We start from the raw sequence: 12,720 nt of genomic DNA on the forward strand, positions 1-12,720 counted from the left end.
TGTTGCTGCTTATCTGCATAGCTTTGAGTAAAACAATGAAGGAGTCATGTTTTCCACAGAGTTCTGTAGCGCAGCAAGCGAGAGGACCTGGGTTTGATTCCCAGACAGGTCGAGACATTAGGCAAGTTTCCTTACTCCACACACACACATCTGTTTACTAAGCATTAAGTAGAAACAGAGGTGTTAGTCGATTGGCGGATTGCTTTTCTGCAGGTAATAATCCCTTCAAAAAAATAATGATAATTTGGTCACTGAATCCACAACTGTTTGTGGGACGCTGCTGGGCACAATTGGCTGCCGCGTTTCGCCCACAAAATATACAGTCAATTCACTTTAAAATATATTCTGTGAAGCGCTTTGAGATGTCTCGATGTGATAAGGCGCTGTATCAAATGTGAGGATTATTATTATTTAATTGATTCTCGTGTTAGTCAGTGTGTGTCATACTCACAACAGGTGACCTCCATCTCCTTCTGGCTTTTAGTGTCACTGCACAAACATGCAAACACTGCCTCCTCCAACAATGCCTTGTGGCTTTTCAGTGGTTTTCCACTGAATGTGCAGTTGTCCTTTTAAACATCTGAAGTGGTTGGCAGCTCATGAGAATTCAAGACTTGCTTCAGTGGCTGATTCTGTTGAAGCCAGTCTCTGGGAACCATGTCTAATTTCTAGTGCAAGAACGAACCCTCTGGTGCCTTGGGTTTCAGCATTCTGTCAGGCATCGTCTGTAGGTCTTCTGCATGTGCAGCACCATTAGGATCTGTGCATGATTAGGTTCTAAAATTAGATGGTAGCCATTACCACAAGAACACAGGAGGTTACCATTGCTCCCACAGGCACTTCACTTCCCCACAAAACATGTCACAGAATTGTATTAAAAAGAACAGATTTTTTAACATTCACGACTTTCAACTAAATAAACACGATTAAACAACTTCAAGGTGCGCTGATTGTGAAAACTGTTCTTTGGCTTCAGTTAATTATTGATCAACCAAATCTGAATGCAAAACCTTAGGTACGTTTGGTTACTCCACACACCTCTGTTTACCCAGCAGTAAGTAGGAACCCGATTGTTAGTGGATCGGTGGATCACTTTCTGGGGCTATTCATTTTGATGAATGAAGTTGAATAAAATTAATTAAATCCCAAGTAAAACAAAACTCCATAATTAGTGACACGCCACGTCCGGGCAGATGAACCAAACTCAAGTTGAATTCCACCTTCACAGAAATCTGCCAAAGGAAATGAAGTTAGACGAGAGAGGTTTTATTAACAGTAAGGAATATCACCTATTAGACACTGACCAGTGACACCTATTTGCAGTTAGTAAAACTTCTGATGATCAGATACTGTTAGTTTTATCGGGACTTGTGAGCGAAACAAAGACTCTTCCACAATAGATAAGAAGGCCAGTTTTCCATTTTGTAGATCATGTGACTTGTGAACACTTTGCTCAATTAGGATGATTTGAAAGTATTAATTTTCAATATATTGGTCCTTGCATTGCTTACAGTTTTTAGAATCTCTCCCCCACACCCATACCATCCCTCTCCCACACCACCCACTCCTGTTAAGCTTTGTTTTTACATTTTTAAAAACCTTCTGCTTTATTTTCTTGCAGCTCAGAAATGGCAGGAGAAATAGCCACACTCCCTCTCACCAAGGTAAGTCCCTTTGCTACATCTTTCAGTTCCTTTACTTTTACACAGTAGCTCCTTAAGGATTCAATTACTTTTTTTAATTTAAATTTCAGACCGTAATTTCTTTTAGAACATTAGGAGCTCGCTCAGTAATATTGATGGTGTTTAGCAAACACCCGCTTGCTAATTCTGCCCAAGTCAATGTCCATTTGCCAATGTACCAATCTCTCCTGAAGTTACCAAGTCCATTCTTGGTCAGACTTTTCGCCATTGACCTGAAGAGACCCAGCCACTTCTGGTTTTATTATTGCTACCTGAGTTTCTGGCTCAGATTGTTTATAAACTGCACCGAGATAAACATTGAAGCTGGTCATTGGACATCAAGTCAATGACTGCGGAGAAGGGCTGGCTTTGCTGAGCTCCTGCTCTGGCAGAGTTTGGGTAACACGTTTCAACTCCGGGACTGAATCCATTCTTCTTGCACCTCACAGTAATCAGTAGCTAATGATTTAGATTGTTCTACTTTGCCTGACTTGTTGCCTGGAGCTTTTAGGAATTGTAGCATTTGACTTGGGCCTGGATAACAGAGTTTCTTCAAGTGATTTAACATTAGGACTTGAACCCACAGCGTTCTGACTTAGAGGCGGGGACCTACCAAGTGTGCCGCAAGTTGTCTGTGTTTGTGTAACACCTTTGACATAGGAAAGTGTCTGAAAGCGCTTTGCAGAGGCAGAATGGTAAACAAGGGGAAAAATATGACATTTAAGTTATTTTCTGTTGTTTTCACTTTAAATTAACAACATGTTAGAGCTTCCTGTGAAAAAAATATACAAAACAATAACCAATAAAACGCTCAAATAATGAGCTGTTGTGCGTGCAAGATGACTTTTTTTGAAAATCATGAGATTATCATGCATGGAGTAACCCTGATAAACTTATATTTTTAAAAGCTTTTTCAGTCATTTAGTGCGTGGAATTAGATTGCCTACATATGATTTATGCATGCTTTTTCATATTTAGTTAACTGGATTTCTTTTTAATACCATGTCAGGTGTGAAACCGTTAATATATTATTCTTGAGCACCCCGCAGCTTCTTATTCAGTGCAGATAAAAGGCATCAAGTGCAATTTGGTTATGAATAATTCATTCTCTGAGCCAGTCTCTCTAAAGGTGCATATTATTTTTCTCAGCAGCATCTTTTCATTTTAGATGTAACGGTAAAAACAAAGGGCAGCCTCATAATTAGGAGGTAATAGAGTATGTTATTCACATCCATTGTGGACGTTTAAATGTAGTTAAATTACACAAATCAGTTTTCAGCCATCGTGCTTTTAGTGTGGTGAAAACTGGGCTTTATAAGGCAAGGATTACTATTATTATTATTATTATTATATGTGTGCTACCACCTTCAATCAGTGCTCACTTTGTCCAAATCAAGCCCAAGCGTACTTCACAAATGCATTTCTTCTGCCTTCTCTTTGGTAAGAAAAATGTTATTGTCAAACAAAAGTAAATCCAAGGAGATATTTCAACCACGACCACCACCAACCAAGTCACATTTATATAGCACTTTTTATGTCAGAAAGACGTGCCAAGGTGTTTGCACGAGATATAAACAATATAAACACGCATGCAATGTAACACAGCTCACTGTCACAGGTTTGATGTTTGAGGTTAGTTACTTGTGTGCTGTGGTATTGAGAGAGGTGTGTAATGCTGTGTTCAGGCTGGTGGAAGAGAAGCAAATATAATTTCTAACAACATCAAAGTATGGAGCGAGGAAGCCGAACATAATGATATATGTTCTGCTCTCAGAGGAACAACAACAACAAGATGACATGTCTTTAGTACCTTTCACGTCGGGAGAATGTCCCAAGGCGCTGGACAGTCAGTGTTTCAGACATGAGCTGGGGGTCAGGATTGGGGAGGGTGGAGGGCAGAGGTTTGGGGGGAAGGAGGATGACCGAAGGAACGGTCGAAGAGGAGGTAGTTAAACAACTGAAAATTGGATATTTATTTCAATGCAGTAACATTGAAAGAATCCCTTGAAAGCTGTCAGACTTTAACGTGACCACAGCAGTAGGGATCAAGTGCAGTTTAATGATAACCCTTGCATTTGATATTATGTCTCAAAGGATGTCTCAAAGCATTTCAGACTACTTATTGTAGTGTAGTGACTGTGTATTTTGCAGGCAAATGTGAAAGCCAATTTGCACAAGCATTGTCCCACAGACAGACAAGAAGTGAGGGACCAGTTTAATCTGGGGACGTTGGAGAAACTCCTTTCTCTTTCCTAAATAGTGCCTTGGGATCTTTTAACATCTTCCTGCACCGGCAGCCGGGCCCTCAGTTTAACATTTCATCCAAACCACAGCATCTTCGCCACCGCAGCCCGTCCCCAAGTACAGTGTTTGGGGATAATAGTAAAGAGCCTTATCACATGGTTGAGGCATCTCAAAGCGATTCACAGCATGTAGTGCAAAGTGGATTCTCTGTGTATTTTGCATTGCAAAACTAGAGCATATCAGCTCAAAGTAATGACCTGAGTTACCACCTTCAGATTCAGAGGTGAGAGGGCCAGGTGAGATCTCTAGGGGGTGAGAGGTCAACCAAACTGAGCCAGGCGGACACTTCACATTGTTTTTACAATTTCTATTGCATTTTTTCACAGGAATTCATCTCAAACGTAAGATGGGTTGTTGTGAAAAGCCCACTATATGTATATATATATAATTGCAGCTTTAAACATACAAACATGTGACCCCACCCAGCCACGTTTAGAAAGTATTCCAACACAAACTCTGTAGCCTCAAGTGAAACAAATGACAAATTTCGGAATAATTATTTCAAGCCGTAACAAAATCAAACAAAAACCAATGGAAGTGACAGTTCTCGTCTCAGTCTGTTGTTAACTGACTGCCTGTCAAAAACAAAAGCACACAGGAGAGAGCCAGCCATGATAGTGTAGTAGTAGATAGAGCTGCAGATTAAGGACTGGAGGCTTCAACCCTGGTCCATACTGAGTTTGCCGGTGTCAATCAGAACCTGTGAGGATGTTAAATTGGCCTCAGCTTTCCCAGGTTATAGAGGGTCCAACAGGGCTAACCTTGGTGCTCCTCTTCAGCACCTTCTTCTGGCTGTGTGTGTGTGTGTGTGTGTGTGCAGCAGATACAATTTGCGTCCCAACATATCATCACAGATTATTTGCTTAACAGCACAAAATGACCTACAACAGTGTCTTTAACTGCTTTATCCAGATCCTAGTTTTGCATCAATTAATGCAGCTTTGTATTTAAACACGAAAGCCCCGCCATTAGTGAACAGTAATTACATTAAGTAGTAATGTAAAATTTTATGGTCAAAGTGTTTTCGTGGTCAATGAGCCATTCATAAGGAGTATGCAAATGATGATATTATGCAAATATATAGCTTTGCAGTCATATCAGTGAATTCTGCGGCAATTAATGAGAACGATTACATGAAAATAATCTTGTTGAAACCATTAGAAGATGTCAGGCACATCTCCATATTGTTTGACTTTTCGACAGAAAAACATCTTTCCCCCCAAAAAATTAATCCGGATCATTACCTGTTCTGAAGGATTTAGAGCCTGGCACAGATGGACATGGTGGGAACTATATGAAAAATCTCTTATTTACCAGTACAGTAACTTTAAAACATCTAATTGGATTTTAAAGCTGCCTTCGAAAGCAATTACTCATCAGTGGGGGGTTGACACATACCGATGGTTATAATGAGAAAACCCCAATTATAAACCAGTAAAGAAAAAAAAATCATTATTTTTAGTGATTACTTAAGCGCTCTGAGACGCCGTCCGGCGTGGAGGGCGCTATATAAATCCAAGTTGTTGTTGTTGTTGATTGGCACGCAGTAATCCTCAATAGATGATAATCCTGACTGGGCATATCTGACGGGATGTTTCTCCCCCAGCAATGTGCAATGTAAAGGTGTATCTTGGAGCAGTGAAGTGAAATCCTTTGTGAAACAAACACACCATTTTAGACCAATAAATGGTTATTGTTGACGGTGCTGGGGGCTGGTGATGTGAGAGATAAACCCAATTACTTGAGCAGTATTGCATATTCTGAATTGTATCATCGCATTTGAAGCAACCGTTAATAATCTGTGTCAGCACACAATAGTCAGGTTTGAAATTGTGCTGATATCCTTCATAATGTACCGGTTAAATTATACGTGGAGGCGGGGAACTCATGAGTACCACAAACTTTCACGCAAGTTAATCCAAACTGCAATAAGTGTAAAGAGCATGTAAAGAACTCACTCCTCTTGTGGTTTAAGGACCCGTTCTGAAATGAGGCATTTACATTGAGAAATGAATTGATCCCTGAGTTCAACTCAGCTGCACCCGATACGATGGACAAATGAGCTGCTTCCTTCTTGTCAATGTCCAACCTCTACACAAAACTAGTAATGCTGCCAGAAACCAGAGGACCAGAGTGTTCAGAGGTGGCAGATGTCCCCAGGTACCATTGCAGTTTCTACCCAAGGAGGTGAAGAATCAAAAGACTGGAAAAGTCCGTTCTGCATTGGATCTCAGATTGAAAACCTGGCCTAAAGTGGAGAAGAGAGGACCTGGGAGATTCAAGTAAGGAAATGTCTTTCACTTCAAAAGTGTAGAAAAGTAAAATACAAAATATACAGAATTACATTTGCACAGCGCCTTTCACTTCGGGAGGATGTCCCAAAGCACTGGAAATATATTATTCTTATTCTTATGTTATATCAGAAATATTATAGCCAAGTAACTCTCTATTTACACCTGCAAATTAATATCCATATCTTCATTTCGACCTGGGGTAGATCCTGTCACTTTAAAAAGATAATATTGTGAGGAGCACAGAATCTTTTACACATAGTCCATACCACAGTAATTCTGCTCATAAAGAAATAGGTGTCGCATTTGATCGATTATAAGAATTTCAAATTGTTTCTTTGTAGTGTTTTATACTCTGTTGTTAAACTAAATTGTTGTTATTAAACTAAATTGTTGTTATTTTCTTTTGTTCACAGAGTTACAGATTTAAGGCTAAAGCTTGACAACTGAAGAATCCTAGACAGTGAAATGCTGTGGAGAAGGGAAGGAGAGGACGGGATAATGGCTCCTTAACTCCCAAAGAAACCTCTTCAACTCCCACGGAAACCTCTTCAACTCCCACATGAGCCCTGAATGGCAACATCTCTAAGCGGTAAACTGAGAGGATGGCCAGGAACTTGACAGTGCTCAGACGATCGGATAATATGCCGCTATAACTTCTATATGTCATTGTGCGTCTTTGAGTGTCACGAGGCAGCACACTCAATTGGATGTTTGTTTAATAACAGAAAGCAGCCATCTCTCTCCCCTCAGCAGCCCAGTGGCAGGATGTTGACGCCACGCAAAGCACTTGTGTGGTGCGGATGATAATGTAAAATTCTCCGACTTGCCCTTCACACCCCAGTGATGGCACTGTTGAGGATTTGCTTTCTATTTCTTTGGGCTTTTCCGCAGTGTATTGTTTGCTCTGGTCACAGGCTGGCAGGTCTATGGTATGAGAATTTGATCCCTGCTTCCCCCCCCACCTCCCACTCATCCTCTTGTACCTCATAATTGCCCTCATTCAGGATGTTTATAGCCTCAAGCAAGGATCCAGCGAGGCAAAAAAGGAAAATAACACATATCTCAGTATAAACAGGACGTCATTAGATTATCGTCTATGGTGTAAACATGCAGGAGTCCTGTAGCTCAGTGGTTAGAGCACTCGCCTCGCAAGCTAGAGACCTGGGTTCGATTCCTGGCAGGGCGAAACGTTGGACGAGTTTCCTTACTCCACACACACACCTGATAATAATCCTTCAAGAAAACAATAACAGCAATAATAATTTGGTCACTCAATCCATGACTGTGTGTGTGACGCTGCTGTGCGCAATTGGCTGCCGCGTTTCGCCCACAAAATACACAGTCAATTCACTTTATAGTATATTCTGTGAAGTGCTTTGTGACTCTCGAAGACGTGATAAGGGGCTGTATCAAATGCAAGGATTATTATTATGCAATGAAAATGCAGAAGGACTGTTGGAAACATCAGAGGCACAGGAATATTTACGTAATTCAAGTGCATCTGACAAATGTGGACACAGCGTTTTATTCATAGGAATGAATGACTTTAAAAACTCTGAGAGATGTGCAACCAACAGATTAAAATAGACATTACACACCATGCTTTCAGACTGTTTATATAGTACTTATATAGTCTGGTGGGTGTTTAAACTGACAGTAAATCACATTCCTCAGACTGTTCAGAGGAAACATTTCATGGCTGTTTGTATAACTTTGCTATAAGCTAATTGGCTGCAAATATACAGTCACTACAATTCACAGTAAATCCCTGCGAAGCCCTTTGAGACGTCTCAACAATGTGATAAGGAGCTGAATCAAACAAAGCAGATTATCATTTTTATGTATCATGTCCCTGGGAGAGAGTGATACTATATATAAGGCAATAAGTTGTTGTATTTAAGCTGTACGTAAAATAAAACACAGTACTTGCCCATAAAATACACACAATAAATCGTGTAAAGTGCTTTGAGACATTCTAACATGAAAGGCGCTATATCAAACGTAAGGATTATTACTGTTATTATTATCACATTGTAGGATTGGGTCAATTTTGTTTAATCCCATGAATTGATTTTCATACCAATGATCGGACTCGCAACATGGAGTCACAGAACAAACACTGCTGCTTGTGTTTTACTTTGAGATCGGCCACTTTGCCAGCAGAGCAAGAGAGAATTCAAACGTAAGATTTTTGTTTTGAAAAAACCTTTAAAACCTCGCTTCTAAAGCCGTCCCATTTATTGATTTACTGATTTATTAATTTCTAATCGATTTCATAAGGGAGAATATTCCGCGGGTAGTTTTGCTGAGCAAAGAACGACAGTGTTTGACTTCTTGTCACTCAGACTTTCTGCGGTACATTTGATACAGAACAAATCAGGATCAAAATAAGCTTTAATAGTTAAGTGCAATATTATAGATTATTTTGAATTAATATATTTTCCACCATGTCAATATTTTATTACCGCACAGTTTGAAACGTACTGATTTTACATGCAAGAATATGTTATGGCCTTCACTTCAAAGAGGTTCATGTTTTATTTACCAAAAAGGACAAGAAGCTAAATGAATGTAGCCTCAACACTGTGGGGTGAAAAGTATTCTGGTAACTAGAATTAATGAGTTGAAAAATAATATGGACCTAAGGCAAGATGTACATTTCCCTGTGGACAGCAGGAAGCCGCTATAAAATATGTATGCACATCAGTCCTTTTATTTATTGTACTCCACTTTAGTCAGCTCAGTGTGTTTGCCTTTTTAAGTCATTCATATTTTTGTTGTAACAATAATCGAATAAGTAATATGTGTATTTAACGTGTGAGCTCAATGTGCACATATGTACATATACATGCGCACCCAGACACACACATACACTCACACATGTACACACACACACACCCAGACACACACACTCACATACACACACACACATGTGCACGCACACACACACAAGACAGATGGTGGAATCCTGGAAACAAACCACTGTTCACAAAGCACTTTGAATTTACTGTTTATGGTGCTTTGGGTAGTCTGAAATCTGAATTCTTTTATAGTAAAATACACACCTATGTGTGCAATTGTGCTCTTAATCTTATAGTTACATATTTCATGTTTCAAACGTTGGCATGTCGTGCTTCGAGGGCATAAAAGAGATCTGTGGGCAGTTGTTTTTTATGGTGGTCTATAATCCATCGTCATATTGTCCTAATGGAAAGCCAGTTGCCTTCGAAAGTATAGCACTTTGAAAAAATAGTGTTCAAATCATTGGAGGAACATTTCAAATGAGTTGTTAGTCCATCAGGACATTTGCAATTTCATACCTTTCTGTGGCGTTCAATTTGCCGGGTCATATTTTGCGGAGAGAGAGAAAGAGAGAAAGAGAGAGAGTCTCTGCTCTATTGACTCCCCATTTAGCACTTGACCCAAGAGGGGTACAAAGTCTCCTCAATACATTACGGCTTGAAGACAAGTCCACATGAGCACCGGCATCTCCTAAACTGGTTTAAACCTCACAACCAAGGCAGCTGACGTGGGCTAAAGGAATGGTGTGCACTTTGAGATGTTTTTCCGACATGAAAGGCACTGCATCAAATTATTATTATGACTAATAGTGGTGTTACGTTGTTGGTGTAAAAGGAGGAAATACAAATCTCATCAGTGAAACAAAAAGTAATCTGATTTGTTGTTCTCAGTCCCGTTTGTTTAGAACGTGATAAGGCGCTATATCAAATGCAAGGATTATTATTATTATTATTATTTTTACACCTTTCCTCAGTATTTATTGTTTATTGTTTTATGAGAAGTTGAACAATGTTCTTTCACCTTTCCATTCGTAGGAACATAGGAACAGGAGTAGGCCATTCAGCCCTTCGAGCCTGTTCTGTCATTTAATTAGATCACGGCTGATCATTCAAACACCATTTTTAATACCAGAGAAAAAAGAAAGTCTTAATGATTGTTTTCAATATTCGGTGGCAGTGCTGTTACTTTGAAGAATATTTGACATATTTAATATCTTTAATAATTAATTTCCATACGAGTTGCCTTTCCACTCTGCTGCCTTTATACTTAATTGTTTACCAGCACAGTCGCTGTTTATTGCCTCTCAGCTAAATGTGTTTCTGTGCTCTCAGGGATCTGTGTCCATTATAGTTAACAGCATGATCTTCCTAATCTAATACAGATCTGTAAATTAGCACATCACTGGCAGAGACCAAAGCCAAAAAGGTCGCCTGGTGATGAATGTCACTGACAAATAAACTCCATTACAAAAAGCTATTATGTCGAGTTCTGAGCTAATCCATTGCTAGCTCAGCTAGAGTGAGTGAGTGAGTGAGTGAGGGAGTGAGGGAGGGAGGGAGGGAGTGAGTGAGTGAGGGAGGGAGGGAGGGAGGGATTTCCTCACAGTTTTTCTCCCTGAATAATAATAATCCTTGCATTTGATATTGTGCCTTATCATATCATCGAGATGCCGCGTTTCACCCACAAAATACACAGTCAGTTCACTTTACAGTGTATCCTGTGAAGCGCTTTAGACGTCTCGAAGACACGATAAGGCGCTGTATCAAATGCAAGGATTATTATTGTTATCCAGCGCCTTATCAGGAAGTTGAACTTTCTCAAAGCGCTTCACAAGATACACTGTAGAGTGAACTGACTGTTATTTTGTGATTCTTATAAATTTTTCCTCCGTTCGAGTCCCACACATGGCAGCAGTAAGCCTTCACCCTGCTTTATTTCATCCCTGTTCTCGAATATCTACGATTTGCCACTAGAATTAGCCAACACAGGAAGCCAGGCACTGAGAGCTAACCCATTATTTTGCCGTTTGCAAATGATATCACCCTCCCTGATTATAGTTCATCTTATTACTGCCGCACTGCATGCAGCGATGCTGATCAGCAAAGATAATAGGTTATTATGAAAAAAAATGTCTTCGGCATTCCATTGATGCATTTGTTAATCAACTACAGTCGATGAGAAATGTTAGGTTTTAATAAAATACATAAACGCTTCCAACATTTAATGAAAATGGGATAAAATTTGCGGCGTTTCATCGCACATTCCCGGTGCTAATTAATGTCTTGTGATAATAACACCCAGGGATAGATTATGAAACTCTCACCCATTAAACTGTGAGAACTGTAACATTGGCAGCCAAATCCATAGCTAACTTAAAATTCCAAGCCACATTCCAGTCAGTTCACGTGTGGACACACAAGTTAACTCAGGAAGTTAACCATAATTAACCATAGGCTCCCGCAAACCCCTATGATTTACTCTTTTTTTTTCTCTTTCTTTTCTCTTTATAGACAGACATCCCCACACACACGCCCCCACACACAGGCCCACACACACACACCCCCCACACACACACAGACCCACACGCGCACACCCCCACAGACACACACACATAGACATACACACCCACACACAGACGCACACACACACCGTTACTGGTTTGGCACACAGGAAAGGTTGTGGTGCATCAGCAATATAACCGCTGTGAATAGTGCAATTTGCTTTGAGCGGAAACCAGAATATGTGCCTGAAATATCCAGTATCCCGTCGTGGGTTAACCTCAGCAGTCATGATAGAACTCGCCCACAAAATATACAGTCACTACACTTTACAGTAGATTCTGTGAAGCCCTTTGCGATGCCTCAAAGCCATGATAAGGAACTATATTAAATGCAAGGATTATTATTAGGATTATTATAACTCAGAGCCAATGTAGCACTGGCTGTGAATATTGTTTTCCCATGAATGTATTAAGGTTTGATTTGCCCCGTTGTGAAACAACACTAATAGATGAATGCTAAATTGAGTTTATGCTTAGGGTGCAGATTTTGTTTTCTATCCATCATCTTATGTCTAGTTTCTTGTTTATTGTTGCATTTTTAATGCAAAATGACAGAGAAGCGCTCAGCATGTTAAATGTTTTCTGCACGGATTGTTTGCTGCTTATTTGAGTAAATATTAAATACATTCAAACTCTATAGCCAGAATTGATTACCATCGAACTGCTGAGAGCACCACACTTTCTTTTTGGTTCAAAAACGATAAATATGGGTGCTTTAGATCAGAAGCAATAATTAAGTAATCTTTCTTATTGAAGTGACACCCCCTTCAGGAAGCGTTTTGATGAAACAAAACTCATTTCACAATTTATACTCTCAAACATCTTATCTCTCACAGTCTCCTTTCTCCTGAAATCCTGGAACATCGCTTTCCGGAGGTAATAATTCCTTCAAAAAAAAGTATTATAATTTGGTCACTCAATCCCTGACTGTTTGTGGAACGCTGTTGTGTGCAGTTGGCTGCCTTGTTTCGCCCACAAAATATACAGTCAGTTCACTTTCCAGTATATTCTGTGAAAGCGCTTTGAGACGCCTCAACAACGTGATAAGGCGCTGTATCCATAACAAGGATTATTATTA

General features: G+C 39.8%; 1 protein-coding gene across 2 annotated transcripts in view; it reads left to right on the forward strand.

Annotated features, from left to right (window-relative positions):
* Positions 1–12,720, forward strand: part of si:ch211-51h4.2 — a 145,431-nt gene that overhangs the window by 106,941 nt on the left and 25,770 nt on the right. For both annotated transcript variants that reach the window (XM_042339371.1, XM_042339372.1), the window contains one exon: positions 1,622–1,664. In XM_042339371.1, the coding sequence (XP_042195305.1) occupies positions 1,622–1,664 (43 nt within the window). The remainder of the gene's footprint in view (positions 1–1,621; positions 1,665–12,720) is intronic.

This window comes from Callorhinchus milii, unplaced genomic scaffold (genome assembly GCF_018977255.1).
Source record: "Callorhinchus milii isolate IMCB2004 unplaced genomic scaffold, IMCB_Cmil_1.0 Scaffold11, whole genome shotgun sequence".
Taxonomy (NCBI): Eukaryota; Metazoa; Chordata; class Chondrichthyes; order Chimaeriformes; family Callorhinchidae; genus Callorhinchus; species Callorhinchus milii.